The sequence below is a fragment of the Dermochelys coriacea genome, chromosome 5, assembly GCF_009764565.3.
Source record: "Dermochelys coriacea isolate rDerCor1 chromosome 5, rDerCor1.pri.v4, whole genome shotgun sequence".
Taxonomy (NCBI): Eukaryota; Metazoa; Chordata; order Testudines; family Dermochelyidae; genus Dermochelys; species Dermochelys coriacea.
Genome location: NC_050072.1, coordinates 16,167,972 through 16,180,418, shown reverse-complemented (window position 1 = coordinate 16,180,418; position 12,447 = coordinate 16,167,972). Strand labels below are relative to the sequence as shown.

At 40.9% G+C, this 12,447-nt stretch overlaps 1 protein-coding gene across 4 annotated transcripts in view; it reads left to right on the top strand.

Moving 5' to 3' along the window:
- The window catches only part of MYO5B (myosin VB), a 386,415-nt gene that overhangs the window by 346,554 nt on the left and 27,414 nt on the right, over positions 1-12,447 (top strand). For 2 of the 4 annotated variants that reach the window (XM_043514975.1, XM_043514974.1), the window contains exons 30-31: positions 6,946-7,023; positions 11,118-11,316. In XM_043514975.1, coding sequence (XP_043370910.1) covers positions 6,946-7,023; positions 11,118-11,316 — 277 coding nt within the window. The remainder of the gene's footprint in view (positions 1-6,945; positions 7,024-11,117; positions 11,317-12,447) is intronic. The other 2 variants (XM_043514976.1, XM_038401609.2) reach the window with 1 other exon arrangement.

The window sequence follows — 12,447 nt, the reverse complement described above, 5'->3', positions numbered from 1 at the left end:
TGATTTCATAATTGACCACATTTTAATATGGATAAAAAATAAAAACAGGAGGAGGGAAGGATTTTTGTCTTGCAAGAAAATCAACTGGGAAAAAATCACCATCCAGTCAGAGTTCTCCTGTTAGTAGTATGCAAATAACGATAACTAATAAACAGTGAAGACAATCATTTTATTTATTTGTCAATGTTTAAATGCACATCCCAGTGCTGAGCCTCTGACCACAAGCATGGTAACAAATCCGTATTTAAAACAACAAATTGACTCAAGTCAATCAAATTTTCTCTGTATAACTCAGCTAGCTGTTCCACTTCTGGCAGAAACCACAGTAAGACAATATAGACCAAATTTTTCAAATTGATAGATGCCCACAGTTAAGGTTCTAAATGCATATGTAAGGACCTAAAAAAAGGCAGCCGATGCTTAGCAGTGCTGAGGACCTAAGCTCACAGGGCCGATGATAGAGCTGAGAATAAAGGCCACTTTTATCTAGGCACCTAAATATGGATTGAGAAAACTAACTTTACCAAAGTTTAGAAAATATTTGCCCTAGGCCTGAAGAACTCCAGATATTCTTCCATGGGTTGACTTTATGAATGGCTTGAAAGCAGAGTACATCGAAAACAACTCTGACCACTGGCTAGTGTATCTAACCTGTGCTTCGTTTCCAGAGCTTAGACGTTAGCATTGCTGTGAATTAGCTACGAGATGGAAGAGCATTCATGGTAATATGCATATGTAGACATTCCCTTTCTCGCACTAGTACCCTTGTATACTGCTTCTACAACAACAAATACCTCGTAACCTGGGGTGGCAGGTGGGATGATACACTCACGGAATTGTGTTAAGGCTTATCAACTTGGCTAAAAGGAAATAAATAGCTCTTAAGGCTCTCACCAATTTTAGGTGTACATTTTCTATGTGCACAGAGATTTAACTTGTTTGAAGAGTGAATCTGTAGAAACGACATCTTGGGTCTACATGTTCTCTCAATGCCTACAGCTCGAATTTTTCAGTTTACAAGTTGTTGTTTTTTAAAAAAGGCTTGGATTTTTTTCAGCCAGCTTTCCAAACTCAAGCTGGTGCTGAAAGTCAAGCTGGGTTATTTACTGATCTATGCTTGCTTCATCAGCAAGAAACCTGACTCAGCTCAGATATATTAGATGACTGATGTGCAATTCAGGTGCTTGCCTGACAAATCCAATGCTGAATATAAAGAGCTGTCAAAAAAATCATTTTTCTTGTAAATTGAGCAAAATTGATCTGGAAATCATTGAGAGAAGATAACCATGGGGCTCCATGATGCCATTTCTCCAGTGTCACTTTGCAGTGTAGACCATACTTTAAGTGTGTGGTTTCCATTTGGGAGTGGCGCATCTGACTCCCATCCCTCCCAGCCCTTTTGAGAGTTACCTACACAAAGGAAATCACTTTCAGTTAAAAGATAGGGCTTTTCCTTGCAGCTCACTGGATCCTACTACAGCATTTTAAATAGCACAGAATGTATCTCTTTAGTGGCTCACTTTTCTTTCACTTGACAGTTTGACTTTCAATTTTATTTTCCTTTTTTAAAGATCTTCAAACTCACTTTGGAACTGAAGTGATATAAATCAAGTTATAACAAATGTTTCTTGGCCAGACTATAAATCTCATTTTATTCATTTGTAAAATGTCGAGACATTAAAGTTAAATGAGCTCCTTTCATTTTGTCATTAAAACTGATTTGACCACTAATGTGCAACTTCTACCACACTGGTGAGACAAGATTTTTCTGGGCACCTTTTTATCCAATTAGAGGGAATGCAGAGAAAAGTAACAACAAAAGATTCAGGGGCTTGAGGGATGGCTTTGAGGAAAGATTGAAAGAACTTGGCATGTAAAGCTTGCCTTAGTGACTAAGAGGGGCTGTTCTAATATAGTAGAGGAATTGGTAGGATGTAAATACAAAGATGGGAGATAAATTGTTCTGAGTGGTATAAGTAAGCATAGAAGGGATGAGACTGAGCAAAGGAAAATGAGGCTATCAAGAGAGTGTTCCTAATAGTGAGATCTATCACACTGTAGGATAGTGGGGAAGGAAGGAAGCGGTGGAAGTGCAAGTAACTGAGTCATTTTAAAATCGGACTGGACAAAGAAGTGAAAAATATATTGTACAGAGCAATCCTATATAAGCAGAGGGAGAGAGGAAAAGACTAAATAATCCTTTCCTGGCTTCAGTGTCTTTGATTCTCTCTCTCAGTAGATCTGAAAAGACACACCTTTTGAAGTAAGAATGGGAGAATGTAATACACCATAAAAGGACCATCAGGCCCTTACCTGCTCAGGCTTGGTTAATCACAATGCCACTTCTTGCTTTCTTCATCTAAAGAAGGGGGAAAATCTCATGTAGAAAACTAGTAATTTCCAATATACTGGACAATGGGAAAGAGTTGAGACCTAGTCTATACTTACAGGTTTTGGCAGCATAGCGGGATCAGGAGAGTGACAAATTGCACCTGTAACTGACATATGTATGTTGACAAAAGCCTTAGTGTAGGCAGTTATACTGCAAAACAGTCTTTTGCCAGTATTGTGAATTCTGTTCAGGAAACTAGTTTAAGTAAAAGAACTCTTTTGCCAGTATAAACTGTATTTCCACTAGGAGAGTTTACTGGCATAGCTATATGGGCAAACCTTTTCTAGTGGAGACTAGATCTTTTCCTTTTATATTGCACCTTTTGTCTGAAGATCTCAGAGGTATGCAGGGATGGGTAGTTATGTTCTCCCAATTTAGAGATGGAGACATTGAGGCAAAGAGAGTTGGACCGTCCAAAGTCACACAGTGAACTAGTGGCAAAAGCTGCAAGTACAACCCAGGTCAAGTATTTGGACTAGAATCTAGTCCTGGTGCTTCGCCCGCTAGAACCAGTGGGAATGATGTATCTGAAACCATTCATGTTGCTTTGCCAATAGAGGAACTGATGTGGATGTACAACAAACCTAAGAGCCGGATCATATCTGCACTGTACTTTTTAAAAAAAAGATCAAGATTGCTATTTGAGAGGTTCCAATAAAAATACTACTACTTTCAGTGCAGAAAAATTCCTTTCATTTTTTGGTATATTTCATTTTTCCTATGTGCTTTCTGTGTTCTCAAAGCCATTTCCTCTCCACTTTGTCTGCTCGCCTACCCCTTGATCTCCATTGTGTTCTCTCATTATGATTGTTGTTCCCCTTGCTTTTTTGGCTTCTCTTCTCTTTCTTAGTGTCCTCTCTTCAGTTTTGTCTAGGGTTTGGCTGATAGCAAAATGAAACTGGCTAGATTAAAGATTTCAAGTTGTGGAAAATATTGCTTTTAGATTTTGAGATCCCCTTCAGCTTCACTGCCAGTAGGGGGAAGAGGAGTAAAGTGAAACTGACTAGGCTCTCAAATTCAGAGGACCAGATAACCTGCTTAAAGTAAGTCAGCAGAGTTCCATTCATCTCAGTGCAGCTATGTTGATTTACTCCTGCTGAGGATATGGCTCAAAAGCATAAGAGATTACAGCAGTAGTAAGTTTCTTCGATTCTATCTGGAGCTGCACCAAAGAAGACAGTGCTCCAAGAGGCTAGATTTTTTTGAATGCTCTGCTCCCTCATGATTGTTGTTCCCCTGCCAACTGAGCCTCTTGCATTGAAATGGGGTTTAGACCAGTATTAGTAAAATGCAGCTGAGCCAGAATGTTTTTCCAGTACAGAGAAAAGTGAACAATCTGTGTCTTGTGCATTTTCTATTGGAGTTTTCCAACATAAAGCAACTGAAATTCAAACCTGATTCTCTGCTGAAACACAAACCTGATTCTTACCCCCACAAAAGGCCTAACCCCTCCATTGAAGTAATTGGCCAGACTCCAATGGGAAGAGGATCAAAATCGTATAGTGGTGTACATCAAAAGTAACTCCACTGAAGTTAATAGTTACACCACTGTAAAACAGGCCTGAGTGAGAGGAGAAATCAAGACCACAGGGCCTAAGAAAACTAACTAATATGCCTGTATCAGAAGACAGTGAGTGTGTATGTATGAATGCATACCTCCATGCCACACTAGTGAATCATAGAAATGTAGGCCTGGAAGGGAGTTTGAGAAGTCATCAAGTACACCCCCCTACACTGAGGCAGGACCAAATAAACCTAGACCATCCTTGACAGGTGTTTGTCCAACCTCTTCTTAAAAAGCTTCAATGATGGGGATTGCACAACCTCCCTTGGAAGCCTGTTCCAGATCTTAACTACCCTTTATAGATAGAAAGTTTTTCCTAATACCTACCCTGACTCTCTCCCTTGCTGCAGATAAACCCATTACTTCTTGGTCTACCTTCAGTGGACTTGGACAACAATTGATCACCATTGTCTTTGTGACAACCCTTGACATATTTAAAGACTGTTAGCAGGTTCTTTCTCAGTCTTCTTTTTTCAAGACTATACATCCCCAGTGTTTTTTTTTTAACTTTTCCTAATAGGTCAGGTTTTCTAAACACTTTATTCATTTTTGTGGCTCTCCTTTGGACTCTCTCCCATTTATCCACATCTTTTCTAAACTGCGTGGTGTCCAAAACTGGATACAATACTCCAGTTGAGGCTCACCAGTGCCAAGTTGAGTGGGGCAGTTACCTTCCACATTTTACATTTGACACTCCTGTTAATACACCCTAGGATGTTATTAGCCTTTTTCGCAACTGCATCACATTGTTGACTTATATTCAATTTATGATCCACTGTAACCCCTGGATCCTTTTCAGCAGTACAAACATAGTTGTGCATTTGATATTTCCTTCCTGAGAGAAGTACTTTGCACTTGTCTTCACTGAATTTCATCTTGTGGAATTTAGACCAATTCTCTCATTTGTCAAGGTCCTTTTTAATTCTAATCCTGTCCTCCAAAGTGCTCGCAACCCCTCCCCTCTTGGTGTCATCTGCAAATTGTATAAGCATAGTCTCCACTCCATTATCCAAGATTTTAAGGAAAATATTGACTAGTATCAGACCCATGACTGACCCTTGTGGGACCTCACTAGATATGCCTTCCCAGTTTGACAGCAAACAATTGATAACTACTGAATACAGTTTTTCACCCAGTTGTGGACCCACCTTATAGTAGTTTCATCCAGACCATATTGCCCTGTTTGCTTATTAGAGTGTCATGTGGAACTGTGTCAAAAGGCTTATTAAAATCAAGATATATCAGGTCTACTGCTTCCCCACTATCCAGTAGGCCAGCAACCCTCTCAAAGAAGAAAATTCCTTATAATCTTGTATGTGTTTATGAACTGATTATTTAATAATTTGTTCCAGTATCTTTCCAGGTATCAAAGTTAGGCTGTAATTCCCTGAGTCCTCTTTGTTCCTCTTTTTAAAGATGGGTACTATGCTTGCCCTTCTCCAGCCCTTGAGTAATTTCACCTAAACCACACTTCACTTATGAGCATGTCATGTGAAACAGTGTCAAAAGCCTTACTAAAATCCAAGCTATAATGAGGGCTAGCAATAGACCACAGCTGATTACTTTCTTTGAATTGTTTTTACCTTCCATTGTTTTTTACCTTTTCTTCCCAGTACTTTTGCTATGAACACAAATGACCTTCCTTACCTGCATCCTCAGTCAGGACTGCCTGGCCTAGTATTGCCCCTTGAGGCTTCCATGCATGGGGCACGGCCACTGACTGAAGGAGGAGCATGCAGTGGCTCAGCTGGGCAGCAGTACTTGTGCTCTTTCTCTCCATCCTCCTTCAGTCTTTCCTAACTCTTTAATTCCGCTGTTTATCCTCCCCCTTTGCGTCCAGGTCGATAATATGCCCACCAGGAAAAAGAATCCATAAAATCTTTGCCATAGAGAGCGACAGCCCCAATCATCCAAATTAGAAGTATATAGGATTTGGCAAACTACCACCCTCTTCTTCTCAATTACTATGATTCTTGTGTGACAATAGATTATCTCTTTTACAGCTCCCACCTGTCCGAGTTGTACATTGACTGTCACATGCCAGTGTTGGCAACATCACAGTTTGCTACCATGGCAGGCAACACTGTTCAGTGGCTTGAGCGCAGGTTTCGGAATCAGAAAACCTTAGTTTTACTGCTGGTTCTCCCTCTGACTCAATCTGTGATCTTGGGCAAGTCACTTGACTTTTCTGCATGAAAAGGGATGATACTATTTACTTACCTTTGAGAGGCCAGTAGTGCCTACCCCAAATATTAAAAATGACGAGTTATGCTTACCCCCCAAATCATGTGATTTTAATAGATAATAAATGTTGGCTTCTTTTAATTTGCCTTCTGTTTTTTGAGCCTTTTGAGTTCATTTGGCTCAGACTTCCCAGCTTGTCTTCAGGTAGGCTAACCACTTAGCTTAGTGGTTTGAGCATTGGCCTGCTTAAACCCAGGGTTGTGAGTTCAATCCTTGAGGGGGCCGTTTAGGGATCTGGAGCAAAAAAAATTGGGAATTGGTCCTGCTTTGAGCAGGGGGTTGGACTAGATGATCTCCTGAGGTCCCTTCCAACTCTGATGTTCTATGATTGGATGAACATGAAAGCTAAGATTCTCTAGAAGCTGGGGCTGGAAGTAAAATGGCAAATATCAGATAAGAGGTAATAAAATCATGTGAGCTGGCAACAGTGGCTCCACTCATGACGGGTGGAGGAGTGCAGAGTCTGACGGTGACTCTTGTATTACCAGGGAAGGGGGCACAACCACTTGACTGTGATATTACAGCGGTAGGAAGAGGTTTCTGACGACGGACTAGAGACAGGCTTTTTATGTACAGTTTAGTAGTGATGCCAAAGGAAAGAGAGTTTAATGATGTTTTGTTCTTTTTTTTAAAAGTTTGCCTGAGTGTAATGGGGACTCCTTACTTTCCCCCCTTCTGTTGCAATTGACATTTTGCCTTTCTTTCCTGTCCTCTTGTTTTCCTTTTCTCTGTCCTTTATTTCTAGCAAGACTGAGGACTGGGGCTATCTCAATGAAGATGGAGAGCTCGGCTTGGCCTATCAGGGCCTAAAGCAAGTTGCCAGGTCAAATGCTTTTTTCTTCTTCCTCTTTCCTTTCCCCCACCTCGTTCATATGCTCACATGTACTCTCTCTGCCTCACTTTACTTTCCTTTACAATAGGTATTGGAGATGGGGCTAACCCAAGCTGAACCACCATAACTTTGAGGGGGAGATGGAACCTTTCTAAGGTTTTGGGAAATTGTGGTCCTGAGCCAAACCTTGGCACTCACGCCCATCTCTAGGAATGCAGCAACCAACTAAAGTTTAGGTTGGGATGTAGTTCTGCAACATTGCTGCACAAGTGTATCACTGTGTACCACACCAAAACTGTGTCTATGATCCCCAGAGGTGCTGGGAAACCTTACCCTGTTTGTGGGTGCTGCACCTTTTTGAATTCAGCCTTTTAGAGATATTTATATATGGTGTGGAGGAACAACGGTATTTCATGAACCAACTCCTGGCTCCACTGAAATCAATGGCATAACTCCCACTGAATTAAGTGGAGTCAGGGTTTTGCCCCAAGTGTCTAATTATAGTCCCTTTAGCTCTGACTGAACTTCTCCTTATGTAAAGTGTATTAAAGTGCTCTGTTTTCTTATCTGTTCATGAACGTGTAAGAAAGGATGCTGAGTCCCTTTTTAAATGTACTGTTTTCTTTGTCCTCTTTGCATGCTCAAATTCACCTGGATTATTCCTTTTCCACTTAATCCAATGTCTAGAAGTGTATCAGGAGGAGAATTATTACTGCTTGCAGCTTACCTCTGACACTTGCTCCTATTTTGTGGATGAATATATCAGAGGGACACATTGCAGGTGATTCCTGCAATTTCAGTGTTTCCCTGTGCAAGGACAGTGCTTCTGTAATAACTTCTCCAAACTAATCACCTTTTGGGAGGATGAATAATGGTTAAAGTAGAATCCAGGAGTCCCAGTTCCCAGTAGCCTATTCCCAATTCTGATACTATTTACAGTTCTCAGAATGTCTGATCATTACGTTAATCTTTCTACCATCTCACTTTATCCTCTGTAATACAAGGATGATAATACTTATCTGCGTCACAGAGAGGAGTTGTGAGCCTCTCCATCAGTGTTTGTAAAGTGTGATCATCTGATGAAAAGCACTATCGGGGGAAAGTAGTAGTAATATTTATTAAAATGTAGTGTCAATTTTAGAGCAACCAGAGGGAGGGTAGCAACTCTTTTGAGAATAATATGAAAAATATGACTGGGCTGATTGGCTGCCTACATTCCTCAGAACAGCAAATACAAGAGGACCATATTTGTCTGTGTTTGGTTCAGATTCAACTTGATCCCATATGAAGCTGCATCATGAAAAAAACTTGTACTTTTTAGCATAGTGGAAAGTTTTGCACCTTGCAAGCTCAACACAATATTAACCCCTGACAATGTGCCAGCAAGGTCATGTTCATTATTATCTCCATTTGACAGATATAAAGTGAGTGAGTGGGTGTGTATATGTACAAACGCAGAAAATGGGGAGGATGTTGGACTCCACTGAACAAAACACCTGAAAAGTTTTCAGCTGAAAATCAAAAAGACAACATTTTCCATGGAAAGCAGACACTTTGCACACACAAAATTTTGGCTTGTTAAAAACCCAGTTTTCTGTTGAAGTACAATTTAGATAGAAAACCTTTTTGACCTGCCCTAATTAAGGCCCTGATTCAGCAAGGTACATAAGCATGTGCCTACATTTAAGTACAAGCATAGTTCTCTTGACTTTAGTGGGATGATTCGTGTGCCAGAAGTCATGCATGTTCTTTTTCACTAGGAGGGTGGTGAAACACTGGAATGCGTTACCTAGGGAGGTGGTGGAATCGCCTTCCTTAGAAGTTTTTAAGGTCAGGCTTGACAAAGCCCTGGCTGGGATGATTTAATTGAGGATTGGTCCTGCTGGATTGAGGATTGGTCCTGGATGACCTCCTGAGGTCCCTTCCAACCCTGATATTCTATGATTCAGTACCTTGCTGAAGACCACACAGGAAATCAGTGGCAGAGACTGAGCTAAGGCTTCAGACTTCTTAACTTTCAGTCCCTTGTTCAAACCATTCAATCTTGCTGGAATCACTTTGCTAGCATTTGTAATCTTGTTTAGATCCTATTGGAATACTTAAAAGCACTAAGGGAGAGATTTCCATTTGGTACACTATAATTGGTACCCTTAAAAATAAATTAATTTGGTAAACATTGTTTATCAGTACACCCAGGAGGGCAGTAACCTTTCTGTGATGAATCATTCTTCCATTTGGATAAGGAAGGTATGTGGGAGGAAGAGGAGAGAGAGAGGCCGAAAAATGGCTCATATGGTCCATTTTACTGAAAGTAGAGCTTGTGCTTTAATTTATCGCTGCACAGAGCTACATGCTGTTCATCCACATGGAATTCTTCTCCTTTTGTGATTTAAAGACTCCCCCCTCCCCCCCCGGCCACAGTTTCAATTTTCCTTTTCCTTTCTAAGGGGTTTATTTAACTTGCTATTCTTCAAAATGACTTAGAAAAGAATTTTTTTTAAAAACGGAAAATGCAAACTTCTTGCAGTCTTTTTTCCGTGTCTGAGTCAGTATGATATTTTCCACTGCAAAGGGTTGTAAAGCTAAGCCTACATTTTCAGAAGTAGCTAGTGGTTTGGGGCATCTCAGTGTTTGGGTGCAAAGCTGAAGTCAACTGAAAGGGGCCTGATTTCCTGAAACAACTTCATATCCACTGTCTGAAAATCAGGCTGCTTTAAGATGTTTCAGATTGGGCGTCCAAAAATGGAAACACCTGAAATCACTGATTGTTTAAATCTGGGCTTAAGTCTTAACTAATTCATACTTGGCTGTTTTTTATCTTGTTGTTTTAAAGTATTTTAGATATTTGAATTTTTCAGCAAAAGATGTACAGTACAGTAACCAAACACCTTATGGTTGCTTTGTAGAAGTGTAACTTTGATGTAATACACCGAGAGCTTGATCCAGTGCCCACTGAAGTGAAAGGGAGTCCTTCAGTTAACTTCAGTGAGTGGTGGACTAGGGCCTTAGCACCAAATTGTCTCCCTCCCCACAAAACTACACAGATCTTTGTAGCATTTTCCCATCACTTGAATCTAAACCACGACTGGTTTCAGAGTAGCAGCCGTGTTAGTCTGTATTCGCAAAAAGTAAAGGAGTACTTGTGGCACCTTAGAGACTAACAAATTTATTTGAGCATAAGCTTTCGTGAGCTTCAGCTCACTTCATCGGATGCATTCAGTGGAAAATACAATGGGGAGATTTATATATACACACAGAGAACATGAAACAATGGGTTTTATCATACACACTGTAAGGAGAGTGATCACTTAAGATGAGCTATTACCAGCAGGAGGGGGGGAAGGGCGGAAGATTACAGACCTGAGAGTGGCTATCCTTCAACAAAAAAACTTCAAAAATAGACTCCAACGAGAGACTGCTGAATTGGAATTAATTTGCAAACTGGATACAATTAACTTAGGCTTGAATAGAGACTGGGAGTGGATGGGTCATTACACAAAGTAAAACTATTTCCCCATGTTATTCTCCCCCCCCCCCCCCGCACTGTTCCTCAGATGTTTTTGTCAACTGCTGGAAATGGCCCACCTTGATTATCACCACTAAATGACAGGTTTCAGAGTAGCAGCCGTGTTAGTCTGTATTCGCAAAAAGAAAAGGAGTACTTGTGGCACCTTAGAGACTAACAAATTTATTAGAGCATAAGCTTTCGTGAGCTACAGCTCGAAGTGAGCTGTAGCTCACGAAAGCTTATGCTCTAATAAATTTGTTAGTCTCTAAGGTGCCACAAGTATTTCTTTTTATCACCACTAAAGGTTTTCTTCCTCCCTTCCCCCTCTCCCCCCACTGGTAATAGCTCATCTTACGTGATCACTCTCCTTACAGTGTCTAACTAAATTTGTTAGTCTCTAAGGTGCCACAAGTACTCCTTTTCTTTAAACCACGACTGAGTGTCTTTCTGAAAGATATGCTAGAGCTCAAACAGAAGTCATCGACTTGTTGCAGAAGTTACTGGGGTACTTTGGCTGGTTAATACAGAAGATCAGAATAGATTATCATAATGGTCCCTTCACTCCTCCTCTTATCAGGCTCCTGGAAGCCCAGCTTCAGGATCAGAGGAGAGAGCACGAAGAGGAGGTGGAAACTCTGAAAACCCAGATGGAAACCCTGAGAGATGAGATGGAGAAACAGCAGCAGGCGTTTTTCCAGACCCTACAGCTGCCACCAGAGGCCCAGGTGGAATTTGGCATCCAGCAAGAAATCACACGTCTGTCAAATGAAAATCTGGTAGGAGACCATGTAAAACAACTCTCCTTTATGACCTATATTGTAAAAACAGATCAGTGGTTGATAGAGGTAAGATGGGAAGTACTCCCATAACACTCACCCTTATATATGGACACACAACTAGCCAGCAGAGCTGCCTTCACATAAGCTATATGCACTAGCTATATGCACTATAATCACTCCCAGTGGTGTTCCAACAACATAGTGCGCAATTGCTGTAGAACACTGAAACACTGTTTTATAAAAAGAAAAGGAGGACTTGTGGCACCTTAGAGACTAACAAATTTATTTGAGCATAAGTTTTCGTGAGCTACAGCTCACTTCTCTGAAAACTGTTTTATAAGGTTTGGATGGTGAGTAGGAGAAATCATGCTGCATGGTGCAAAAGGTCATATTTTGTGATGTACCCAGTGACATTTTGCCATTCTCTGGACATAAGCAAAATGGCTTAAGGCCACAGTCTGGCCCTGTGCACTTTAATATACATAGTAGGGAAGAATAACTCCCTCCGCTAGCAGGAATAATGGTTGAAATGTTATGGTCTGTCTTCTGCAGGAAATCAGACTAGATGATCATAGTTGTCCATTCTGACCTTAAACCTCTGAATCTATTAATTTTATAAGTAGGGCTATGATTTTGTCACAGAAATCATGAATTTGAGTAAAGTCTGTGACATCTTGGAAGTGGCTTTAAAAACACATTTGATTAGGCCTCCAAACTGAGTGGCATGGTGACCTAGTGCACTGGGTCACAGCACCATTCGGGTTTGGCCCATCTGCCCTGCCATTTCCATTTATGGAAGGGTGGATGGGCCATACCTGAGAGGCACTGCATCTCCATGTGCCAGGTTGCAACACCCAGAGCAGAGAGTCAGGTCCTGTCCCATGGGACAGGAGCTGCTGCTGCAGGGTGGGCTTGCTTGCCAAATCTTCTCTTCCCCACAGTGCCTCACTTTCAGCACCCCAAATAGCCTTCTATATGGTGATGTAGCAAAAACTATATTATTTGGTGACCTTTCCATGACTTTTCATTTTTTTGCACACCTGTGCTGTGAAATTTACTAAAAATTTGTGTGCCAAAATCATAGCCTTATTTATAAGTATTGGCTTTTTCTGAGTCTGGGTGGGTGGG